The following is an 18,526-nucleotide window of genomic DNA, read 5'->3' on the forward strand; positions in this document are numbered from 1 at the left end:
ACTAAGAGGGAAAAAGCATTTTAGTTTAATGGGTACAACTGCTGAGGTTTTGAGGCCTCCATCAAGAAGGAAAGAGAGCCCAGATTGCAGGTCTGTTGCGAGTAAGTGTGTCTGCAGGTTGTATTAGGCATGTGGTGGTGGTGATGGTGATGGGGGTGAACTTCCATCACTCCTACCCATCATTTTCTAGTTATTTTATCATCCATTGATTCTTCCCTTCCGGCAGCTCTGAGAACCGTAGACTAAACTGAAACACAAAAGGGGAGGGCAAAAGAAAAGACAGTTCCAAAGGGAACCAAGCGCCCGTTCTTTCATTCTGCGGTCCCTTTAAGAGAAGAACCTCTTGGGACCTGCAGTCCCAACCGACCCCAGTTTTAACCGAAACCCAACCCGGACTTCCCCCTCTTGACTCAAATAAGACCAACTTTGGATTTTCCCTCCCCTATTGACCAATCAGATTCTGTTACCAGGCAGACTTCAGCGGCCGCCGGTACGAGCCCGGCGCCTTCTGTCTCCGGGTGGCAGCAGTGACCAATGACAGAGCAGGCCGCCCGTGTATCTAGGCAGATCGCGGCTGTTACAACCATTCAGAAAAAGGAAAATAAAGCAACGCACGAGCCGGCTGGGCCAGGACCTTGGGGCTGGGCTGGAGTGAAGGTGGCTACGAGGTAGTTTCTCTTTCTCCCTTACCTTTATTGTTGCTTGTGTTGGAAGGCGACTGTTCAGAGGTAGGGAGGGGGCAAGATGAGTTGGGAGGAGAACAGAAAAAGATTGTAGCTGTATTTTCAACAGCTTCTTCACCCATGTGCACGTGCCCGGAATCTGGGACCCCATTCCCCTGCCGGGTTTCTGACGCCCAGCGCATGAGTTCCGCTACCCCGCCCCACCCCCGCTCCACTTTGCAGAAACCGGGGATTGAATGGAGGGGGAAGGGAAGGAGGTGGGGGCGCGCCTCAGGATGGGCTGTTGTGGGAGATGACGTAGGGGCCGGCGACGTGAGGAGGGGGAGCAGCGGGGGAAGTCGTGGCGAGATTAAGTAATGAGAACTTGGGCCCAGTTTTTTTTCCAAGCCTAGAAGGGCAGAATATGTTCGTATCCTTTCTGACCTCCCAGGCATATGCAATGGTGAGGAGTATTTTTGAGAATTAGAGAACTTTGTTTTGTGGCTGTTATTGTTGTTTTTGAGGGGGAGGAGGGCAGTATGGGGTCAGAGGCAGAAATGAAAATTTCTTGCTAACATGGATTCCCAATCCCCCTATCTCTTCCTTTACAGTTTTCCATATTTAGGAGACTTCAGAAAGGTGGGGCAGATAGAATGGAGATGGCAAAGATCTCTTTGGGTATATATGGGCCTGGCGAAGTAATGGAATAATTTCTAATTTTCGGAGAAGGCAAGTGGTGAGAAAAAGACCACTGGGGAAATTCGGAGGCTTTGTTTCTGTTTCTCTGCCTTTCTGGGTAAAAAGATGAGGAGTGCCCTGGGGCCTTCTGGGGAAAGGAAGGCCAGTGTGAGTTACATCTTTATGCCTGTCCCTCTCAATTCTAGCCCTCATGCCGGGATGGCAGAAGATGAGCCTGATGCTAAGAGCCCCAAGACTGGGGGAAGGGCCCCCCCAGGTGGTACTGAGGCTGGGGAACCTACCACCCTTCTTCAGAGGCTCCGAGGTACCATTTCGTAAGTACTCATCACATCTCCAAATCCTGTCCAAGACCTGAGTATAGATCCCTGCAGCACTTCACTTTGGCTGTGGATGAACTGCCTCTCAGCAAGGGCATGGGAACAGAGGGAGATTTTTGGCCATGGTAGCAATTCTTGAGCAACTGCTGGGCATTTCAGTCCTTTTCCCTCCCTAGCAGTCAGATAAAGAGACGGGGAAAATCTTGTGTGTGACCTCCAGCTTTCTCCTCTTCCCCACAGCAAGGCCGTGCAGAACAAAGTAGAGGGGATCCTGGTAAGTGTGTTGGGGAAGAGGGCAACAGAGGGATGGAAATGCTGAGGGAGGAGGATGTGAGGATGATGGGCATCAACAAAACGTTGATGTGGGAGAGGTAGGGTTGTCTGCCTTGACAGAAGATAGTTGGCTTTGCAAACTTGCTGCCAGTTTGACTTTGTGCCTCTCACTTGATCTCTGTGAGCACTTGCGTAGAAGCCCGGCAAAGATGAAGTCAGAGCTGATCCCCTCTACTCCCCTCCTCGCCATGGTAGCCTATAGGGCTCCTCAGAGCACCTAGCGTCAAAGAATTTCTTTTTCTTTTTTTTTTTTTTTTTTTGAGACGGAGTCTCGCTCTGTCACCCAGGCTGGAGTGGAATGGTGCGATCTCGGCTCACTGCAAGCTCCGCCTCCCAGGTTCACGCCATTCTCCTGCCTCAGCCTCCCGAGTAGCTAGGACTACAGGCGCCCGTCACCACACCCGGCTAATTTTTTTTTGTATTTTTAGTAGAAACGGGGTTTCACCGTGTTAGCCAGGATGGTCTCGATGTCCTGATCTCGTGATCAGCCTGCCTCGGCCTCCCAAAGTGCTGGGATTATAGGCGTGAGCCACCGCACCTGGCCTTGTCAAATAATTTCTAAGGTCCTTTTTCAGTCTGACACCCTGTAAGTCAGCTAGACTTTGGGGTGGGGATCAGAGGGTCCTACACTGGGTCGTTCTTGGCCTTATTATTTCTCCTGCCTCTGTTCTCTTCTACCTCAGCAAGATGTACAGAAATTTTCTGACAATGACAAGCTGTATCTCTACCTTCAGCTCCCCTCAGGACCCAGCACTGGAGACAAAAGGTAGGTTTGATGGTAGTTTTAGATGGCAGAGGTTCTGATTCTTAGAGAAAGGTTCACTGGGAAGGGGTGAGGTGAATAGGAAGACTCGTAACTGCTGTCCTTGATGAAGAGGAAAAGTCCTCGCCCTGACTTGGTTTACCAGGGAAAGGTAGATTCTGGGTGAACTAAATTTGGTCCAGCACTACTGAAGTGGTAGTTTGGGAAGAACCAGGACAACTGTTAGGGTCTTAGTAATGCTTGTTCCTTTTGTTTCTGTAGCTCAGAGCCAAGTACACTGAGCAATGAGGAGTACATGTATGCCTATAGGTGGATCCGCAACCACCTGGAAGAGCACACTGACACCTGTCTGCCAAAGCAAAGTGTTTATGATGCCTACCGGTGGGTGGAGGGGTGGGTGGTGGGGTGAGTGGATTGGTGGGCATAGGACCCCCTCACCCATGAAGAGCTTCCTGCCTTGATAAAAACTGCCTTCTTAAAGGGTTCCTCACACTTGATCCCTAGGGACTCTTCGAGCCTACCCATGGCCTCCTTCTCTGAGTATCTTCCCACTCTGCTCCCCTCTCACTCAGGAAGTACTGTGAGAGTCTTGCCTGTTGCCGCCCACTCAGCACAGCCAACTTTGGCAAGATCATCAGAGAGATCTTCCCTGACATCAAAGCTCGAAGGCTTGGTGGCCGGGGCCAGTCCAAGTATCCTTGACTAGAGAGATTGGGGTTGGAGGACCTGGGAGGAAGACTTAGGATGTGGAGAGCGAGGAGTGGAACAGCTTAACTTGCTCGAGGGGCTTGGAGATCGCCATGTGTTGGCTGCTCTTTAACTTGCATCAGATATTGCTACAGTGGCATAAGGAGGAAGACCTTGGTGTCTATGCCACCCCTGCCTGGACTTGACCTAAAGGGTTCTGACAGTGTAAGTATCAAATCACCTTCCAATTCCACTCTTCTCTCCCAGGTAAAAGTCAGAGGTCTTTGGGGCATGTTTTGAGGGCTAACAGCCTCAGTCATTATGTACATAGCTTCTAGGTATGATGTTCCCTTCTGCCAACCCTGTAGCTGAGGCAGAGGATGAAGAGAACTCGGGGGCTTCTGCAATGGGATAGGTAGAAGCTACTACTATACCCAGTCTGGTCTCAGCTTTGGTCAATAGTCTTTGGTCTCTGACAAGAGAGGGGGCAATTTGGAGTGTGACTGGGCATGTCCTTCCCCACTTCAGCCGGAAATGGGCCCAGAAGTAACCCCAGCACCTCGAGATGAACTGGTGGAGGCAGCATGTGCCCTGACCTGTGACTGGGCAGAGCGGATCCTGAAACGGTCCTTCAGTTCCATCGTTGAGGTCGCCCGCTTCCTGCTACAGCAGCATCTCATCTCTGCCCGATCTGCACATGCCCATGTGCTTAAGGCCATGGGGCTTGCTGGTGGGTTGACCCTCTCTTATGTCTCAGCAGCCCTGAGCCACTTTCAGCTTCAGTGGCCCTCCCACACTAGAATAGAGACACCTTGGATTTGCCCTCTCCTCCTGGAGACCCTTCTAAGACATGCTTTAGCACCCCATTTCCTGTCTCTACCAGTCAGTCAATCAGAATTGCCTCACTCCCCTATTCCTCAGTTTCCTCCTCACCTTCCCTCTATTACCTTTTTGGCACCTCTGCAGAAGAGGACGAACATGCACCTCGGGAACGGTCATCTAAACCAAAGAATGGTGTAGAGAACCCAGAGGGTGGAGCCCACAAGAAGCCAGAGAGACCGGCCCAGGTAAGGAAGTCAGTGGCCCTGACTTTGCTGCCCTGGGCTGGGGGTTGGTATATCCTTCTCCAGTTGGGTCCCTTGCTTTCCCACCTCCTGTGCGTCTGGCGTCTATGTTTCCCCCAATATTCAGTCTTCACACCTTACTGTGTTCCTCTCTTTACTTTTTAGCCTCCTAAGGATCTGGAAGCCCGAACTGGGGCCGGTCCTCTCGCGCGTGGAGAGCGGAAGAAGAGTGTAGTTGAGAGCTCGGCCCCAGGAGCCAATAACCTGCAGGTTAATGCCCTAGTGGCTCGGCTGCCTCTGCTCCTTCCCCGGGCCCCTCGCTCACTTATTCCGCCAATCCCAGTCTCTCCACCTATTCTGGCCCCCAGGCTTTCTTCAGGTGCCCTGAAAGTGGCTACACTGCCTCTGTCTAGTAGGGCCGGGGCACCCCCAGCAGCTGTGCCCATCATTAACATGATCTTACCAACTGTTCCTGCTTTGCCTGGACCTGGACCTGGGCCTGGGCGAGCTCCACCTGGGGGACTTACTCAGCCCCGGGGCACAGAGAACAGAGAGGTAGGCATAGGTGGTGACCAAGGACCACATGACAAGGGTGTCAAGAGGACAGCTGAAGTACCTGTGAGTGAGGCCAGTGGGCAGGATCCACCAGCTAAAGCAGCAAAGCAGGATATAGAGGATACAGCAAGTGATGCCAAAAGGAAACGGGGGCGCCCTCGAAAAAAGTCAGGTGGAAGTGGGGAAAGGAATTCTACCCCTCACAAGCCAGCAGCTGCCACGGACTCTGCCCAGTGCTCAAGGTTACCATGGGACACGTGGGGCTCAGGAGGGGAAGGCAACTCAGCTGAAGGGGCAGAGAGGCCAGGGCCAACGGGAGAGGCTGAAAAGGGGGCAGTACTTGCCCAGGGTCAGGGAGATGGTACTGTTTCCAAAGGAGGAAGGGGCCCCAGTTCCCGGCATACCAAAGAAGCAGAAGATAAAATTCCCTTGGTCCCCTCAAAAGTGAGTGTCATCAAGGGCAGCAGAAGCCAAAAGGAGGCTTTTCCTTTGGCAAAGGGAGAGGTAGGCACTGCACCACAGGGTAATAAAGACTTAAAGGAGCATGTGCTTCAAAGTTCCTTATCCCAGGAGCATAAAGACCCCAAAGCAACACCCCCATGATATAGGTCTGTGGGGAAGAGTGTTTATATCCCTACGTTAACTTTGCCTAGTAGAGGCCCTTCTTTGCACTTGCTTCTCATTTGGCTATTCTTTTCCTAAGGAAGTCCATTCTCCTCTGTATAGACAGCTGAGTCACCCAGTCTACTTAGTACCTGGTTGCTGCTTCTGACCTTTTCAGCTTGATACCCTTGGCTTTAGTGTAACCAATAAATCTGTAGTGACCTTACCTGTATTCCCTGTGCTATCCTGTGGGAAGGTAGGAATGGGCTAAGTATGATGAATGTATAGGTTAGGGATCTTTTGGTTTTAAATCACAGAAAACCTAATTCAAACTGGCTTAAAATAAAAAGGATTTATTGGTTCATGTAACTGGAAAGTCCATAGGTAGTGCTGGCTCCAGGTGAAGCCTGACCCAGTAGTTCAGTATGTCTCTAAATACCGGACTGACTTTTTTCTCACTGTTGCATCTTCTGTAGGACCATTTAAGTCTGGGCCACTTAATGGCTGCCAGCATTCCTAGGATTACACGTTTCCCCATTTATGTCCAATCAGAAAAAGAAGGCATCTTTGTACCAGAAATCTCAGCAAAAGCCCTAATATTCACACTGATTAGGCCTGGGTCACATGTCCACCCTGACCAATGACTGTGGCCAGGAGGATGGTACGTGCTAATTTGCTTATTCTACATCATGGACAACACCTTTGGGGAAAAGGGTGGGGATCAGCCTCCCCAAAATCACATGGATTCCCCAAGTGGAAACTAGGAGCAGGGAGTTGCTTGGGTGGCCGCTGACACCAGGCTACTATTATTTTAGCTTGCTAAGTTGAGATCAGCTAGACCTGCTTTCTTTTCTCCTCAGTCTTGCATTTCCCTCAATACAAGCTGTAGCCTCTTTCCTCTTGTTTCTAGTCTCAGAAGGAAGGACAGGGAAGCCATTCTCCTCTAGGGACTCTCCAGTCTCATTTAGATGATAGTCCCTTTTTTTCTACCTCCATATTAGAGATGGAGCTCCTTCCTTTTCCTGTTTCTTAACTTTTATCTTCTCCTCATTCCTGCTTCCCTATCTCTCACCCTATTGCCAGTTCCACCAACTAGAGTGAAAGACTTCCTAGCCATTTCATTAAATCTATTCTGTATCCACCAGGTGGCAGCGTCTTGTCATGTGTCAGGACTTAGGACTGCGGGGTTTAGGTTAGATGTCATGGAAAAAGCTAGCTCTGTGGTCAGGCGGCACCAATGAGAAAGGAATGCAGACCCTCCAGATGTATCCTTGGGAAAAGCAGTAAACCAGCTAATATTTATTGAAGACCTACTTTGTCCTCTACATAGGGTAGCTTCTGTCAGGGAATCTTGGTTCTTCCCAAGAAACACTGATTTTCTTTCAGGGAGACTTCATGTGTTCATTTATTTCCACCACAGCAGATTTTAAGAAATTATAATATGTAATATTTGATATCTATAAAGAGTATATCTAACGTGAATAAATTATGAAGCATACTAATGAGTACCTATGACCCATAACACAATTTATACATTAAAACATTTGAAATACCATTGTGTTTGTGTTCCTCCCTAGCCTGTCCCCCGCCTCTTCTTAGCGGTAACCACTGTCCTTAATTTTTGTGTCTATTATCTGCTATAGATTTTTTTTAACCATATATATATATATAATTTTAAAAATGTGTTTAATTCTGCTTGTTTTTTAGCTTTACAGAAAATGTTATACTTTTTTTTTTTTTTTTTTTGAGACACAGTCTCACTCTATTGTGAAGGCTATAGTGCAGTGGTGTGATCTCGGCTTACTGCAACCTCCACTTCCTGGGCTCGAGCAATCCTCCCACCTCACCCTCCCTAGTAGCTGGGACTACAGGTGCCTGCCACCATGCCTGAAGTTTTGTATTTTTAGTAGAGACGGGGTTTCACCATGTTGCCCAGGCTGGTCTTGAACTCCTGGGCTCAAGCCATCTGCCCGCCTGGGGCTCCCAAAGCGCTGGGATTACAGGCATGAGCCACTGTGCCCAGCTATGTTATACCCTAATAGTCCCCTGCAGTTTGCTTTTTCTCACTTACCATTGTTTCTAAGATTCATCCATGCTGTTGTAGATAGCTATGATTCATTCATTTTCATCTGCATAATATTTTATCAAGTACATAAACCACAAGTTATTTATCCATTCACCTATCAATGGATATTTGGGATGTTTTCAGTATTCTGCTATTTCAAACTGCTACTATGAACATTCTTGTACATGTTAGTGCCTTTGTTTTCAGTAAGATTTCTAAAGAGGCTTCTCCCATGGTCCTTTGGTTTATATACCCTCTGAGTTGGGAACTGTTCCCTCTTGTCTTATTCTCTGGAAGAGTTTATATCAGATTGAAACAAACTGTTCCTTGAAAGTTTGGTAAAACTCACCTGTAAAGCTATCTGAGACTGATGTTTCTTTGTGGGAATAATTTTAACTATTGATTCCATTTCTTTAATAATTATAGACTGGGCTTTCTATTCCTTCTTGAGTCAGCTTAGGTAAAGTATTATTCTAGGGTTTTGTGCATTTCATGTATTTTTTTTAAACACAAAGTGCATATATTTCTTCTAGTTTCTTTTTTTTTTTTTTTTTCTTTGAGACAGAGTCTCGCTCTGTCTCCCAGGCTGGGGTGCAGTGGCGCGATCTCAGCTCACTGCAAGCTCCGCCTCCCGGGTTTTACGCCATTCTCCTGCCTCAGCCTCCCGAGTAGCTGGACTACAGGTGTGCACCACCTACACCCGGCTAATTGTTTTTGTATTTTTAGTAGAGATGGGGTTTCACCGTGTCAGCCAGGATGGTCTCGAACTCCTGACCTTGTGATCCACCCGCCTCAGCCTTCCAAAGTGCTGGGATTACAGGCGTGAGCCACCGCGCCGGGCTCTTCTTTTTTCTTTTTTTTTTTTTTGAGACAGAGTCTCGCTCTGCCGCCCAGGCTGGAGGGCAGTGGCGCAATCTTGGCTCACTGTAACCTCTGCCTTCTGGGTTCAAGTGATTCTCCTGCCTCAGCCTCCGGAGTAGCTGGGATTACAGGTGCATGCTACTGCGGCCAGCTAATTCTTGTATTTTCAGTAGAGAGGAGGTTTCACCATGTTGGCGAGGCTGGTCTCAAACTCCTGATCTCAAGTGATCCGCCTGCCTTTGCCTCACAAAGTGCTGGGATTACAGGCGTGAGCCACTGCTCCTGGCCTTGTTTCTCTTTTATCTCTGTTCTGTGCATAGGCATATCTTCCTTTTCATTTCTGTTGTTTACTTGTGCCTCCTTTTTTGGTCTTGATCAATTGCGCCAGAAATTTATTTTACCTATATATCTTCAGATGCTACTTTGAGCTTTGTTGATCCTCTCCCTTATGTATTTGTTTTCCATTTCATTAATTATGGATCTTACCTATAGCTATCTTTTTTATGCTTTCTTTAGGTTTAATTTTATGTTCCTTTACAACATATTCATTTTGACACTTAGCCAGTTAATTTTCAGGCTATCTTCTTTACTATTTTAAGTTTTTAATAACCTGTTTCTCTACATTCCACAAGTTTTTCTGTGCTGTATTTTTATTACTTAGTTCTAAAAATATTTAAATTACCTTTATGACCTTTTACTCATGAACTATTTAGAAACCTTATAAACTTCCAAATATCTGGAGATTTAAAATTATATTTTTTTTTTTTTGAGACAGAGTCTCACTCTGTCGCCTGGGCTGAAGTGCAATGGCGTGATCTTGGCTCACTGCAAGCCTACCTCCCGGGTTTAGGGCATTCTCCTGCCTCAGCCTCCGGAGCAGCTGGGACTACAGGTGCCCGCCACCACACCCAGCTATTTTTTTGTATCTTTTCATAGAGACAGGGTTTCACCGTGTTAGCCAGGATGGGCTCGACCTCCTGACCTTGTGATCCGCCCGCCTCAGCCTCCCAAAGTGCTGGGATTACAGGCATGAGCCACCGCGCCTGGCCCAAATTGTATCTTTTTGATATTGATTTTTAGCTTAATCATTTGTGTTCAGAGAATGTAGTGTCTATGACACCAATTCTTTGAAATCTGTTGGGATTGTTATTTTATATTCTGCAACATCTTGGATGTCTAAATCCATTTTGTTGTTTTCTGCTGAGTCCTGTCCATGGTAGCTTGTTTACTTGTATACTTTATATTTTGGGTGTTTTTGTTTTTTGTTTTGAGATGGCGTCTTGCTCTGTCACCCATGTTGGAGCGCAGTGGTGCAGTCTCAGCCCACTGCAACCTCTGCCTCCTGGGTTCAAGGGATTCTCTTGCCTCAGCCTCCCAAGTAGCTGGGATTACAGGCGCACGTCACCACACCTGGCTAATTTTTGTATTTTTTAGTAGAGACGGGGTTTCACAATATTGGCCAGGCTGGTCTCGAACTTCTAGCCTCAAGCTATCCACCCGCCACGGCCTCCCAAAGTGTTGGGATTACAGGTGTGAGCCAGCGTGCCTTGCCTATTTTATATTTGGGGTTTTGAACTCATTTTTGTTAAATTTAATCTGTGGGAATTCTGAGGACCTAAATTAGGAATACTTCCCTCCAGAGAGGATTTGCATTTGCATAAACCTGGGACTATATTAGCCCCTTCAAGAGTCCAGGTTTAATTCAGGAGTTGCAGGTTTTTCTTCTCTTCCCTTGGCCTAGGCCCAAGGCTTAGACTATGATCACAATGCTGACACTGGCATTTGTCCTTAGGGTAAACCTGCTTCTACTATTCCATATTGCTCTTCCTTTATATAGGTTTCAACTTTTTTTTTTTAATTTTTTTTTTTTTTTTTTTTTTTTTTTTTTTTTTTTTGAGATGGAGTCTCACTCTGTTGCCCAGGCTGGAGTGCAGTGGCGCAATCCCAGCTCACTGCAACCTCCATATCCCGGGTTCACGCCATTCTCCTGCCTCAGCCTCCCGAGTAGCTGGGACTACAGGCATCCGCCACCACACCTGGCTAATTTTTTTTATTTTTAGTAGAGACGGGGTTTCACCGTGTTAGCCAGGATGGTCTCAGTCTCCTGACCTCATGATCCGCCTGCCTCAGCCTCCCAAAGTGCTGGGATTACAGGTGTGAGCCACCATGCCCGGCCTGTACTTTTTTTTTTTAAGTGATTTCTCTTTCTAATGAACTCAGCAATGTGCTAAAAAGTATGTTTGCTGTAATTTATCTAGGATCTAGTTGTATTTTAATGGGATAGCACTTTCTCTTATCCATGCTGCCAGAAGTAGGAATCCTTTACTGTGGTTTTGATATTTTCCCTCTTGTTTTTTAAATGTCAGGCATTTGTTAGAAGCTGGTTTACTCAGACCCCAACTTTAAACATTCTAGCTGGGGAGACAGACAAATAAATGATCACAGCACGGTGTGAGTTATATAAGTAGTGAGCACAGAGTGCTGTGGGAGCCCAGAGAGAGATCGTGTGTGTCAGGCAAGAATCAGAGATGACTTCCCTATAGATGTGAGTAGGAGTTAGCTGCACAAGTCAAACTCATAAAGCAAGGACAAAACAACGTAAGACATATCATAAAACAAAAAGACCTAAGTCATGATACTTTACCGCATAAAAGCTGTAAATTCAGAGACATCAGTTTGGGCTGAGTAATTTGTGAAAGCTTCATGGAAAAGGCAGGTTTGAGTTAGGCCTTTAAGATAAGTAAGAGCTTGGATAGGCGAAAAAGAGGAGGACATTATAGGAAAAACGGGTGTGGGGATGTGGCATGGCAGTACAACCCAAAGAGACCTCTCAGGCAGACGTGATGTGTATGAACAATAGTGAGAAATAAACTAGAAGAAGTCTGGGTGTGGTGGTTCATCCCTGTAATCCCAGTACTTTGGGAGGCCAAGGCAAGAGAATCACTTGAACCCAGGAGTTAAAGCAACATAGTGAGACCCTGTCTCTACAAAAAAGCTTTTTTAAATTAGTCAGGCGTTGTGGTATGTGCCTATAGTCCCAGGTACTCAGGAGGCTAAGGTGGGAGGATCACTTGTGCCTGGGAGTTCAAGACTGCAGTGAGGCCGGGCGTGGTGGCTCATGCCTCTAATCCCAGCACTTTGGGAGGCCGAGGCAGGCAGATCACTTGAGGTCAGGAGTTCAAGGGCAGCCTGACCAACATGGTGAAACCTAAAAATATAAAAATTAGCCGTGTGTGGTGCCAGGCACCTGTAATCCCAGCTACTTAGGAGGCTGAGGCAGGAGAATAGCTTGAACCCAGGAGGCGGAGGTTGCATTGAGCCCAGATGGCGCCACCGCACTCCAGCCTGGGCTACAGAGCGAGACTCCGTCTAAAAAAAAAAGAAGAAAAATGCCGGGCACGGTGGCTCACACCTGTAATCCCAGCACTTTGGGAGGCCAAGGCAGGCAGATTACCTGAGGTCAGGATTCAAGAACAGCCTGGCCAACATGGTGAAACCCGTCTCTACTAAAAACACACAAAAAATTAGCCTGGCTTGGTGGGGGGCGCCTGTAATCACAGCTACTCGGGAGGCTGAGGCAGGAGAATCACTTGAATGGGGGAGGCGGAGGTTGCAGTAAGCCGAGATTGCACCATTGCACTCCAGCCTGGGCGAAAAGACTGCAGTGAGCCCGGATGGTGCCACTATACTACAGCCTAGGTGACACAGCAAGACCCTGTCTCAATAATTAATTAAAGTAAAATAAACTAAGAATAAACAACCATTATAGTTATCTGTTGGTTGAATAAATGAATGAATGAAAGGCATGAAGTTTGCATTAAAGGATGGAGGAACTGGAGTTAAAGGAATGAGCCAGGCAGTTGTTGCCATTATCCATGTGGAAGGAGATGAAGGACTGGACTAGGATGCAGACAGATGAGAGGTAACAGGCATATGGTAAAATAAACCACTGGCGATAGAATAGATAAGACTCATCCAAATAAATATTGTCCTCACCATGACTGAGATTGAGGATGAATCCATTCACTTTAGAATACCACAGCACTGAATGATTTTGAGATTTTAATGAGTGTTACAGCGTTTTAAAGTAACCTATTCCACCCTATTTTAAAATATATAACATGAAACAAGTTATTCTTCTGTAGTTTAAACAATCTTCAGTTTTTTAGATGAAGGCCTAAACTAAGATTTGGGGGAGTACCACTTCCTCCCTACCATTCCTCACTCTTCTCCTTCTCCACAATTTCCCGTTCTCCACTCCCATTACCTTTTCCAGTTTTATCATTCATTTTAGTTTATCATAAATTTACTAAAATTTAAAATAACCTTTTGCTATAATGGCCGGGCACGGTGGCTCCCACCTGTAATTCCAGCACTTTGGGAGGCCGAAGTGGGCGGATCACCTGAGGTTAGGAGTTCAAGACCAGCCTGACCAACATGGAGAAATCCCGTCCCTACTAAAAATACAAAAAAAAATTAGCCAGGCGTGGTAGTGCATGCCTGTAATCCCAGCTACTCAGGAGGCTGAGGCAGGAGAATTGCTTGAACCTGGGAGGTGGAGGTTGCGGTGAGCTGAGATCACGCCATTGCACTCCAGCCTGGGCAACAAAAGCAAAACTCCATCTCAAAAAAATAATAAAAATAAAAAATAACCTTCTGCTGTTAAACCAAGGCAAACTCTATATGTGTAGTCTATGGCCTCAAATAAATGAATCTATTGTTTATTTTTGTAGCTAATAATCAGCCTTCTTTAGAAATTAAAGCAAATGCTACACATTCACACAGCATAACAAATGGGGGAATTAATGTCACTGTATATTTGTCTAAGTGTTTTACTTCATGTTGTGGTTTCTCAGTAGTACTACTTCTTCATCCAGAAACATCCTGCTGATTCCATCCTATGTGAAAAATCTGTTCAGCGTTTTATACAGAGAGTTGGCTGGACACAGATACATATATCTCACAGTATATAGAAATGCTCAGGTTGGCCGGGCATGGTGGCTCACACCTGCAATCCCAGCACTCTGGGAGGCTGAGGCAAGCGGATCACCTGAGGTTAGGAGTTCGAGACCAGCCTGGCCAACATAGTAAAACCTCGCCTCTATTAAAAATACAAAAAAAAAAAAATTAGCCTGGCATGGTGGCGTGTGCCTGTAATCCCAGCTACTTAGGAGGCTGAGGCACGAGAATTGCTTCAACCTGGGAGGTGGAGGTTACAGTCAGCCGAGATTGCACCACTGCACTCCAGCCTGGGCAACAGAGGGAGAATCTGTCTCAAAAAAAAATGCTCAGGCTGGGCACAGTGGAGCCAGGCCTGTAATTCCAGCTACTTGGGAGGCTGAGGTGGGAGGATTGCTTGAGCCTAGGAGCTCAAGAACAGCCTGGGCAACATTGCAAAACCCATCTCCACAAAAAAATTAGCCAGGCGTAGTGGCATGCACCTGTGGACCCAGCTACTTGGGAGGCTGAAGTAGGAGGACTGCTTGAGCCCAGGAGGTGGAGGCTACAGTGAGCTGAGATGGCACCGCTGCACTCCAGCCTGGGTGACAGAGGCGCAAGACCCTGTCTCAAAATAAAAAAAGAAAAGAAATGTTCATAAAGCTAAGCAACAGGCCATGCACCTGTAGTCCTAGCTACTTGGGAGGCTGAGGTGGGAGGACTGCCTGAGCCCAGGATTTCAAGGCTGAAGTGGACGATGATTGTGCCATTATACCCCAGCCTTAAGAGACAGAGCAAGACCTCATCTCTAAAAGTAAAAAAGTTCATAGGGAGGCATTTGTTTACTGGAATAATCAGGCCAGACTCTGTGGCTCACACCTGTAATCCCAGCACTTTGGGAGGTGAGGCAGAGGATTGCTTGAGCCTAGGAGTTCGAGACCAGCCTCAGCAACATGGCGAGATCTCATCTCTACAAAAAAAAATACAAAAAATTAGCTGGGCGTGGTGCTGTGCACCTGTAGTTCCAGCTACTCAGGAGGCTGAGGTGGAAGGATCACTTGAGCCTGGGAGGTTGAGGCTGCAGTTAGCCGAGATGGCACCACTACACTCCAGCCTGCGTAGAGCGAGACCCTGTCTCAATAACAACAAACCCATAATGACAACTATTCTGAAGCTGTTTCCATAAAATGGAATAAAATCTGTTTCATTTGGTTGTAATGAGGAATAAATGAGTTAATGTTTGTATTCATACACAGTAGGGGGCTCAAGCAATAACTGCTGGCTTCTTTTTCATTACCCTGAAAAAAAAAGCCTATGTATCTAAATATCTATATATTGTTCAGGAAAAAAATTCACTCTCTTATAAAAGTTTCTTTAACTCAAGGGTGTTTAAGATATAACTGGAGGCTAGGCGTGGTGGCTCACACCTGTAATCCCAGCACTTTGGGAGGCTGAGGCAGACAGATCTCTTGAGTCCAGGAGTTTGAGACCAGCCTGGCCAACATGGTGAAACCCTGTCTCTACTAAAAACACAGAAATTAGCTGGGAGTGGTGGCTCATGCCTGTAATCGCAGCTACTCGGGAGGCTTTGGCAGGAGAATTGCTTGAACCTGGGAGGCAGAGGTTGCAGTGAGCCAAGGTTGCACTATTGCACTCCAGCCTGGGCAACAGAGTGAGACTCTGTCTTAAAAAAAAAAAAAGAAAAAAAGATATAACTGGAGTTGTATTTTACTGACTTTTGAATAAACCAACTTCTTTCCCCAGTTTGTAAACAAGATAAATAAATGACATTATCTTACTCTGTTGGTAATTTCCTGCCCTCCCCACGCCTCAATGTGCAAAAACATATACATACTTTCCTACCAAAGCTAGAGGCTTCATGTGTACACAGGATAGCATAGGTTCCCATAGGGTCACCCAGCATCCAAGTGCAAAACCATCTACACCTATAGTGGCTCCTTGGGATCTTACAGAGAGGTGAGTGATTTTTTTTTTTTAATCAAAAGAGAATTTTTTAAAAACAGGTTCAGTGAAGTGAGAAATTTTAGAGCATATCACAAATGTTAAGCTTTTTTATTTTTTTTATTTTTATTTTTTTGAGACAGAGTCTCGCTCTGTCACCCAGGCTGGAGTGCAGTGATGCAATTTCGGCTCACTGCAACCTCTGCCTCCTGGTTTTAAACAATTCTCCCTGCCTCAGCCTCCTAAGTAGCTGGGATTACAGGCACCCACCACCAGGCCTGGCTAATTTTTGTATTTTTTTTTTTTTTTTTTAGTAGAGACGGGGTTTCGCCATGTTGGCCAAGCTGGTCTTGAACTCCTGACCTCAGGTGATCCACCCACTGCAGCCTCCCAACGTGCTGGGATTACAGGCGTGAGCCACCATACCCAGCCGCAAATGTTATGCTTTTACATTTAATATGGGGGGAAAGAATGGCATTCAGTTTTACAATCTGACAACTAAGGAGACTGAGGAGAAAAAAGACAAATCAGGGGGAGGAAAACATAACTTAGTCAAAATATTTATTTAAAAAATATTTTTGGCCGGGTGTGGTGGCTCACGCCTGTAATCCCAGCACTTTGGGAGGACGAGGCGGGTGGATCACTTGAGGTCAGGAGTTTGAGACCAGCCTGGCCAACATGGTGAAACACTGTCTCTATGAAAAATACAAAAATTAGCTGGGTGTGGTGGTGGGTGCCTGTAATCCCAGCTACTTAAGAAGCTAAGGCAGGAGAATGGCTCCAACCCGGGAGGCGGAGGTTGCAGTGAGCTGAGATGGCACCACTGCGCTCCAGCCTGGACAACAGAGTGAGACTGTCTCAATTTAAAAAAAAAAAGAAAAAGAAAAAAATATATAGATATAAAATATATATATATAAACTAAATCATTTTTGAAAAATAACTATATTTTCCAAAACAAGAAAAAAAATCAATGAGAAAATTGGCATTGTTTTTAAAGGGGGAAATTTCTTTAATGTCAGACTGGGTTCTCATATCTGCTTCTGCATTCAGTCTTTGTGTGTGTGTGTGTGTATGTGTATGTGTGTGTGTGTGTAAGGGTCTCACTCTGTCACCCAGGCTGGAGTGCAGTGGCATGATTGCAGCTCACTGCAACCTCCACCTCCCAGGTTCAAGCAATTCTCCTGCCTAAGCCTTCCCACAGGTGCATACTACCACGTCTCGCTAATTTTTGTGATTTTAGTAGAGACACAGTAGCTCACCCCTATAATCCCAGCGTTTTGGGAGGCCAAGGTGGGCAGATCACCTGAGGTCGGGAGTTCGAGACCAGCCTGGGCAACATGGTGAAACCCCATCTCTACTAAAAATACAAAAATTAGCTGGGCGTGGTGCCGTGCACCTGTAATCCCAGCTACTTGGGAGGCTGAAGCACGACAATCACTTGAACTCGGGAGGCAGAGTTTGCAGTGAGCTGAGATCATGCCACTGCACTCCAGCCTGGGCAAAAAAGCAAGACCCTGTCTCAAAAAAACCAAAAACAAAAAACAGAAGATGATAAAAAAAAAAAACCCTCCAGAAAACGGCAGAAAGACAGTCACAAAGGGATGCAAAGAAATTTATACATATGGGCTGGGCACAGTGGCTCACGCCTGTAATCCCAGCACTTTAGGAAGCCAAGGCAGGCGGATCACGAGTTCAAGAGATCAAGACCATCCTGGCCAACATGGTGAAACCCCATCTCTACTAAAAATACAAAAATTAGCTGGGCATGGTGACCCATGCCTGTAATCCCAGCTACTCAGGAGGCCGAGGCAGAAGAATCGCTTGAACCCGGGAGGTGGAGGGTCCCTTGAGCCAAGATTGCGCCATTGCACTCCAGCCTGGGCGACTGAGCGAGACTCTGTCTCAAAAAAAAAAAAAAAAAAAAAGAAAGAAAGAAATTTATACATATGAACCCTTAGAGCTATAAATAGGAAACTTAAAATCTTCTACTTATGTTTGTGTGTGTATTTTTAGTGGGGTGGTCTATAACTGACTAGCTATAAAAAGTTCCTGCTTCAAATTTGAACAGAGATGTTCCTGAAATTTTTTCTGTCATTGGAAAATAAGAAAACTTCCTACTATAAAAAAGGTTGTCACGTCTTTCTACAATGTTTCAAAAGGCTAGTCTTGTGGCTGTTTGGAACGTTATCCCTTGAGGGGATACATGACATTTTAAACTCTAGGCTAAAGCAGGGTCATCGCCTCATGATATTTGCGGGACAGCTGATTGGAAGCTGGCCAAGAGCTGGTGGGCCTAACATGTGGACTGGTGATTCCCCCCAATCCAGACCAGTGGTGAGAATTTTTTTTTTTTTTTTGAGATGGAGTCTCGCTCTGTTGCCCAGGCTGGAGTGCAATGGCGCAATCTCGGCTCACTGCAACCTCTGCCTCTCAGGTTCAAGTGATTCCCTGCCTCACCCTCCCTAGTAGCTGGGATTATAGGCACCCGCCACCATGCCCAGCTAATTTTTGTATTTTTAGTAGAGACAGGGTTTCACCAAGTCAGTCAGGCTGGTCTCAAACTCCTGACCTCGACTGATCCACCCACCTCGCCCTCCCAAAGTGCTGGGATTACAGGCGTGAGCCACCACGCCAAGCCGATATTTTTTTTTTTGAGACAGGGCCTCACTCCGTTGTCCAGGCCGGAATGCAGTGGCATGATCTTGGCTCACTGCAGCCTCTGTCTCCCAGGCTCAAGTGATCCTCCTACCTCAGCCTCCTAAGTAGCTGGGACTACAGGTGCATACTACCAAGCCAGCTAGGCTAATTTTTGTATTTTTGTAGAGACGTGGTTTCACCATGTTGCCCAGGCTGGTCTCAAACCCCTGAGCTCAAGCAATCCGCCCACCTCAGCCTCCCACAGTGCTGGGATTACAGGTGTGAGCCACTGTGCCCAGCTGACAAATTTAAACTATCTTTGGCACTCTTGTCCCCATTCTTTGTTCATCTTTCATACTGTACTCCTGCTTTAAACTAG

The 18,526-nt window shown here is 46.5% G+C and overlaps 1 protein-coding gene and 1 long non-coding RNA gene across 9 annotated transcripts; one reads left to right on the forward strand and one right to left on the reverse strand.

Annotated features, from left to right (window-relative positions):
- Positions 1-960, reverse strand: LOC129027844 (uncharacterized). Its single transcript, XR_008498714.2, has 2 exons — positions 691-960; positions 1-247 (listed from the first exon to the last, which is right to left on the reverse strand). It is a non-coding gene; the product is annotated as an uncharacterized LOC129027844 (long non-coding RNA).
- Positions 529-7,238, forward strand: RFX5 (regulatory factor X5). 8 transcript variants are annotated; one of them, XM_054474015.2, is made up of 11 exons: positions 536-668; positions 1,274-1,391; positions 1,547-1,675; positions 1,919-1,952; positions 2,695-2,777; positions 3,036-3,155; positions 3,347-3,466; positions 3,605-3,686; positions 3,990-4,191; positions 4,428-4,528; positions 4,691-7,238. In XM_054474015.2, exons 3-11 carry the CDS (start codon positions 1,560-1,562, stop codon positions 5,681-5,683), a joined length of 1,851 nt encoding a protein of 616 aa, XP_054329990.1. In that variant the 5' UTR covers positions 536-668; positions 1,274-1,391; positions 1,547-1,559; the 3' UTR covers positions 5,684-7,238. The 8 variants fall into 8 exon arrangements, with proteins under 8 accessions (XP_054329994.2, XP_054329990.1, XP_054329995.1 ...); XM_054474020.2 differs by having other exon boundaries at positions 583-668; positions 1,274-1,301; XM_054474114.2 differs by having other exon boundaries at positions 647-728.
- The last annotated feature ends 11,288 nt before the right edge of the window (positions 7,239-18,526 follow it).

The sequence above is a fragment of the Pongo pygmaeus genome, chromosome 1 (assembly GCF_028885625.2).
Source record: "Pongo pygmaeus isolate AG05252 chromosome 1, NHGRI_mPonPyg2-v2.0_pri, whole genome shotgun sequence".
NCBI lineage: Eukaryota > Metazoa > Chordata > Mammalia > Primates > Hominidae > Pongo > Pongo pygmaeus.

Bases quoted from the DNA above. Each gene is read 5' to 3' on its own strand.
- RFX5 (XM_054474019.2), top strand. From the start codon at position 535: ATGACAGAGCAGGCCGCCCGTGTATCTAGGCAGATCGCGGCTGTTACA. The intron at 1,953-2,694 runs GTAAGTGTGTTG...CTTCTACCTCAG, and splicing joins ACAAAGTAGAGGGGATCCTG to CAAGATGTACAGAAATTTTC. The intron at 4,529-4,690 runs GTAAGGAAGTCA...TTTACTTTTTAG, and splicing joins AGCCAGAGAGACCGGCCCAG to CCTCCTAAGGATCTGGAAGC.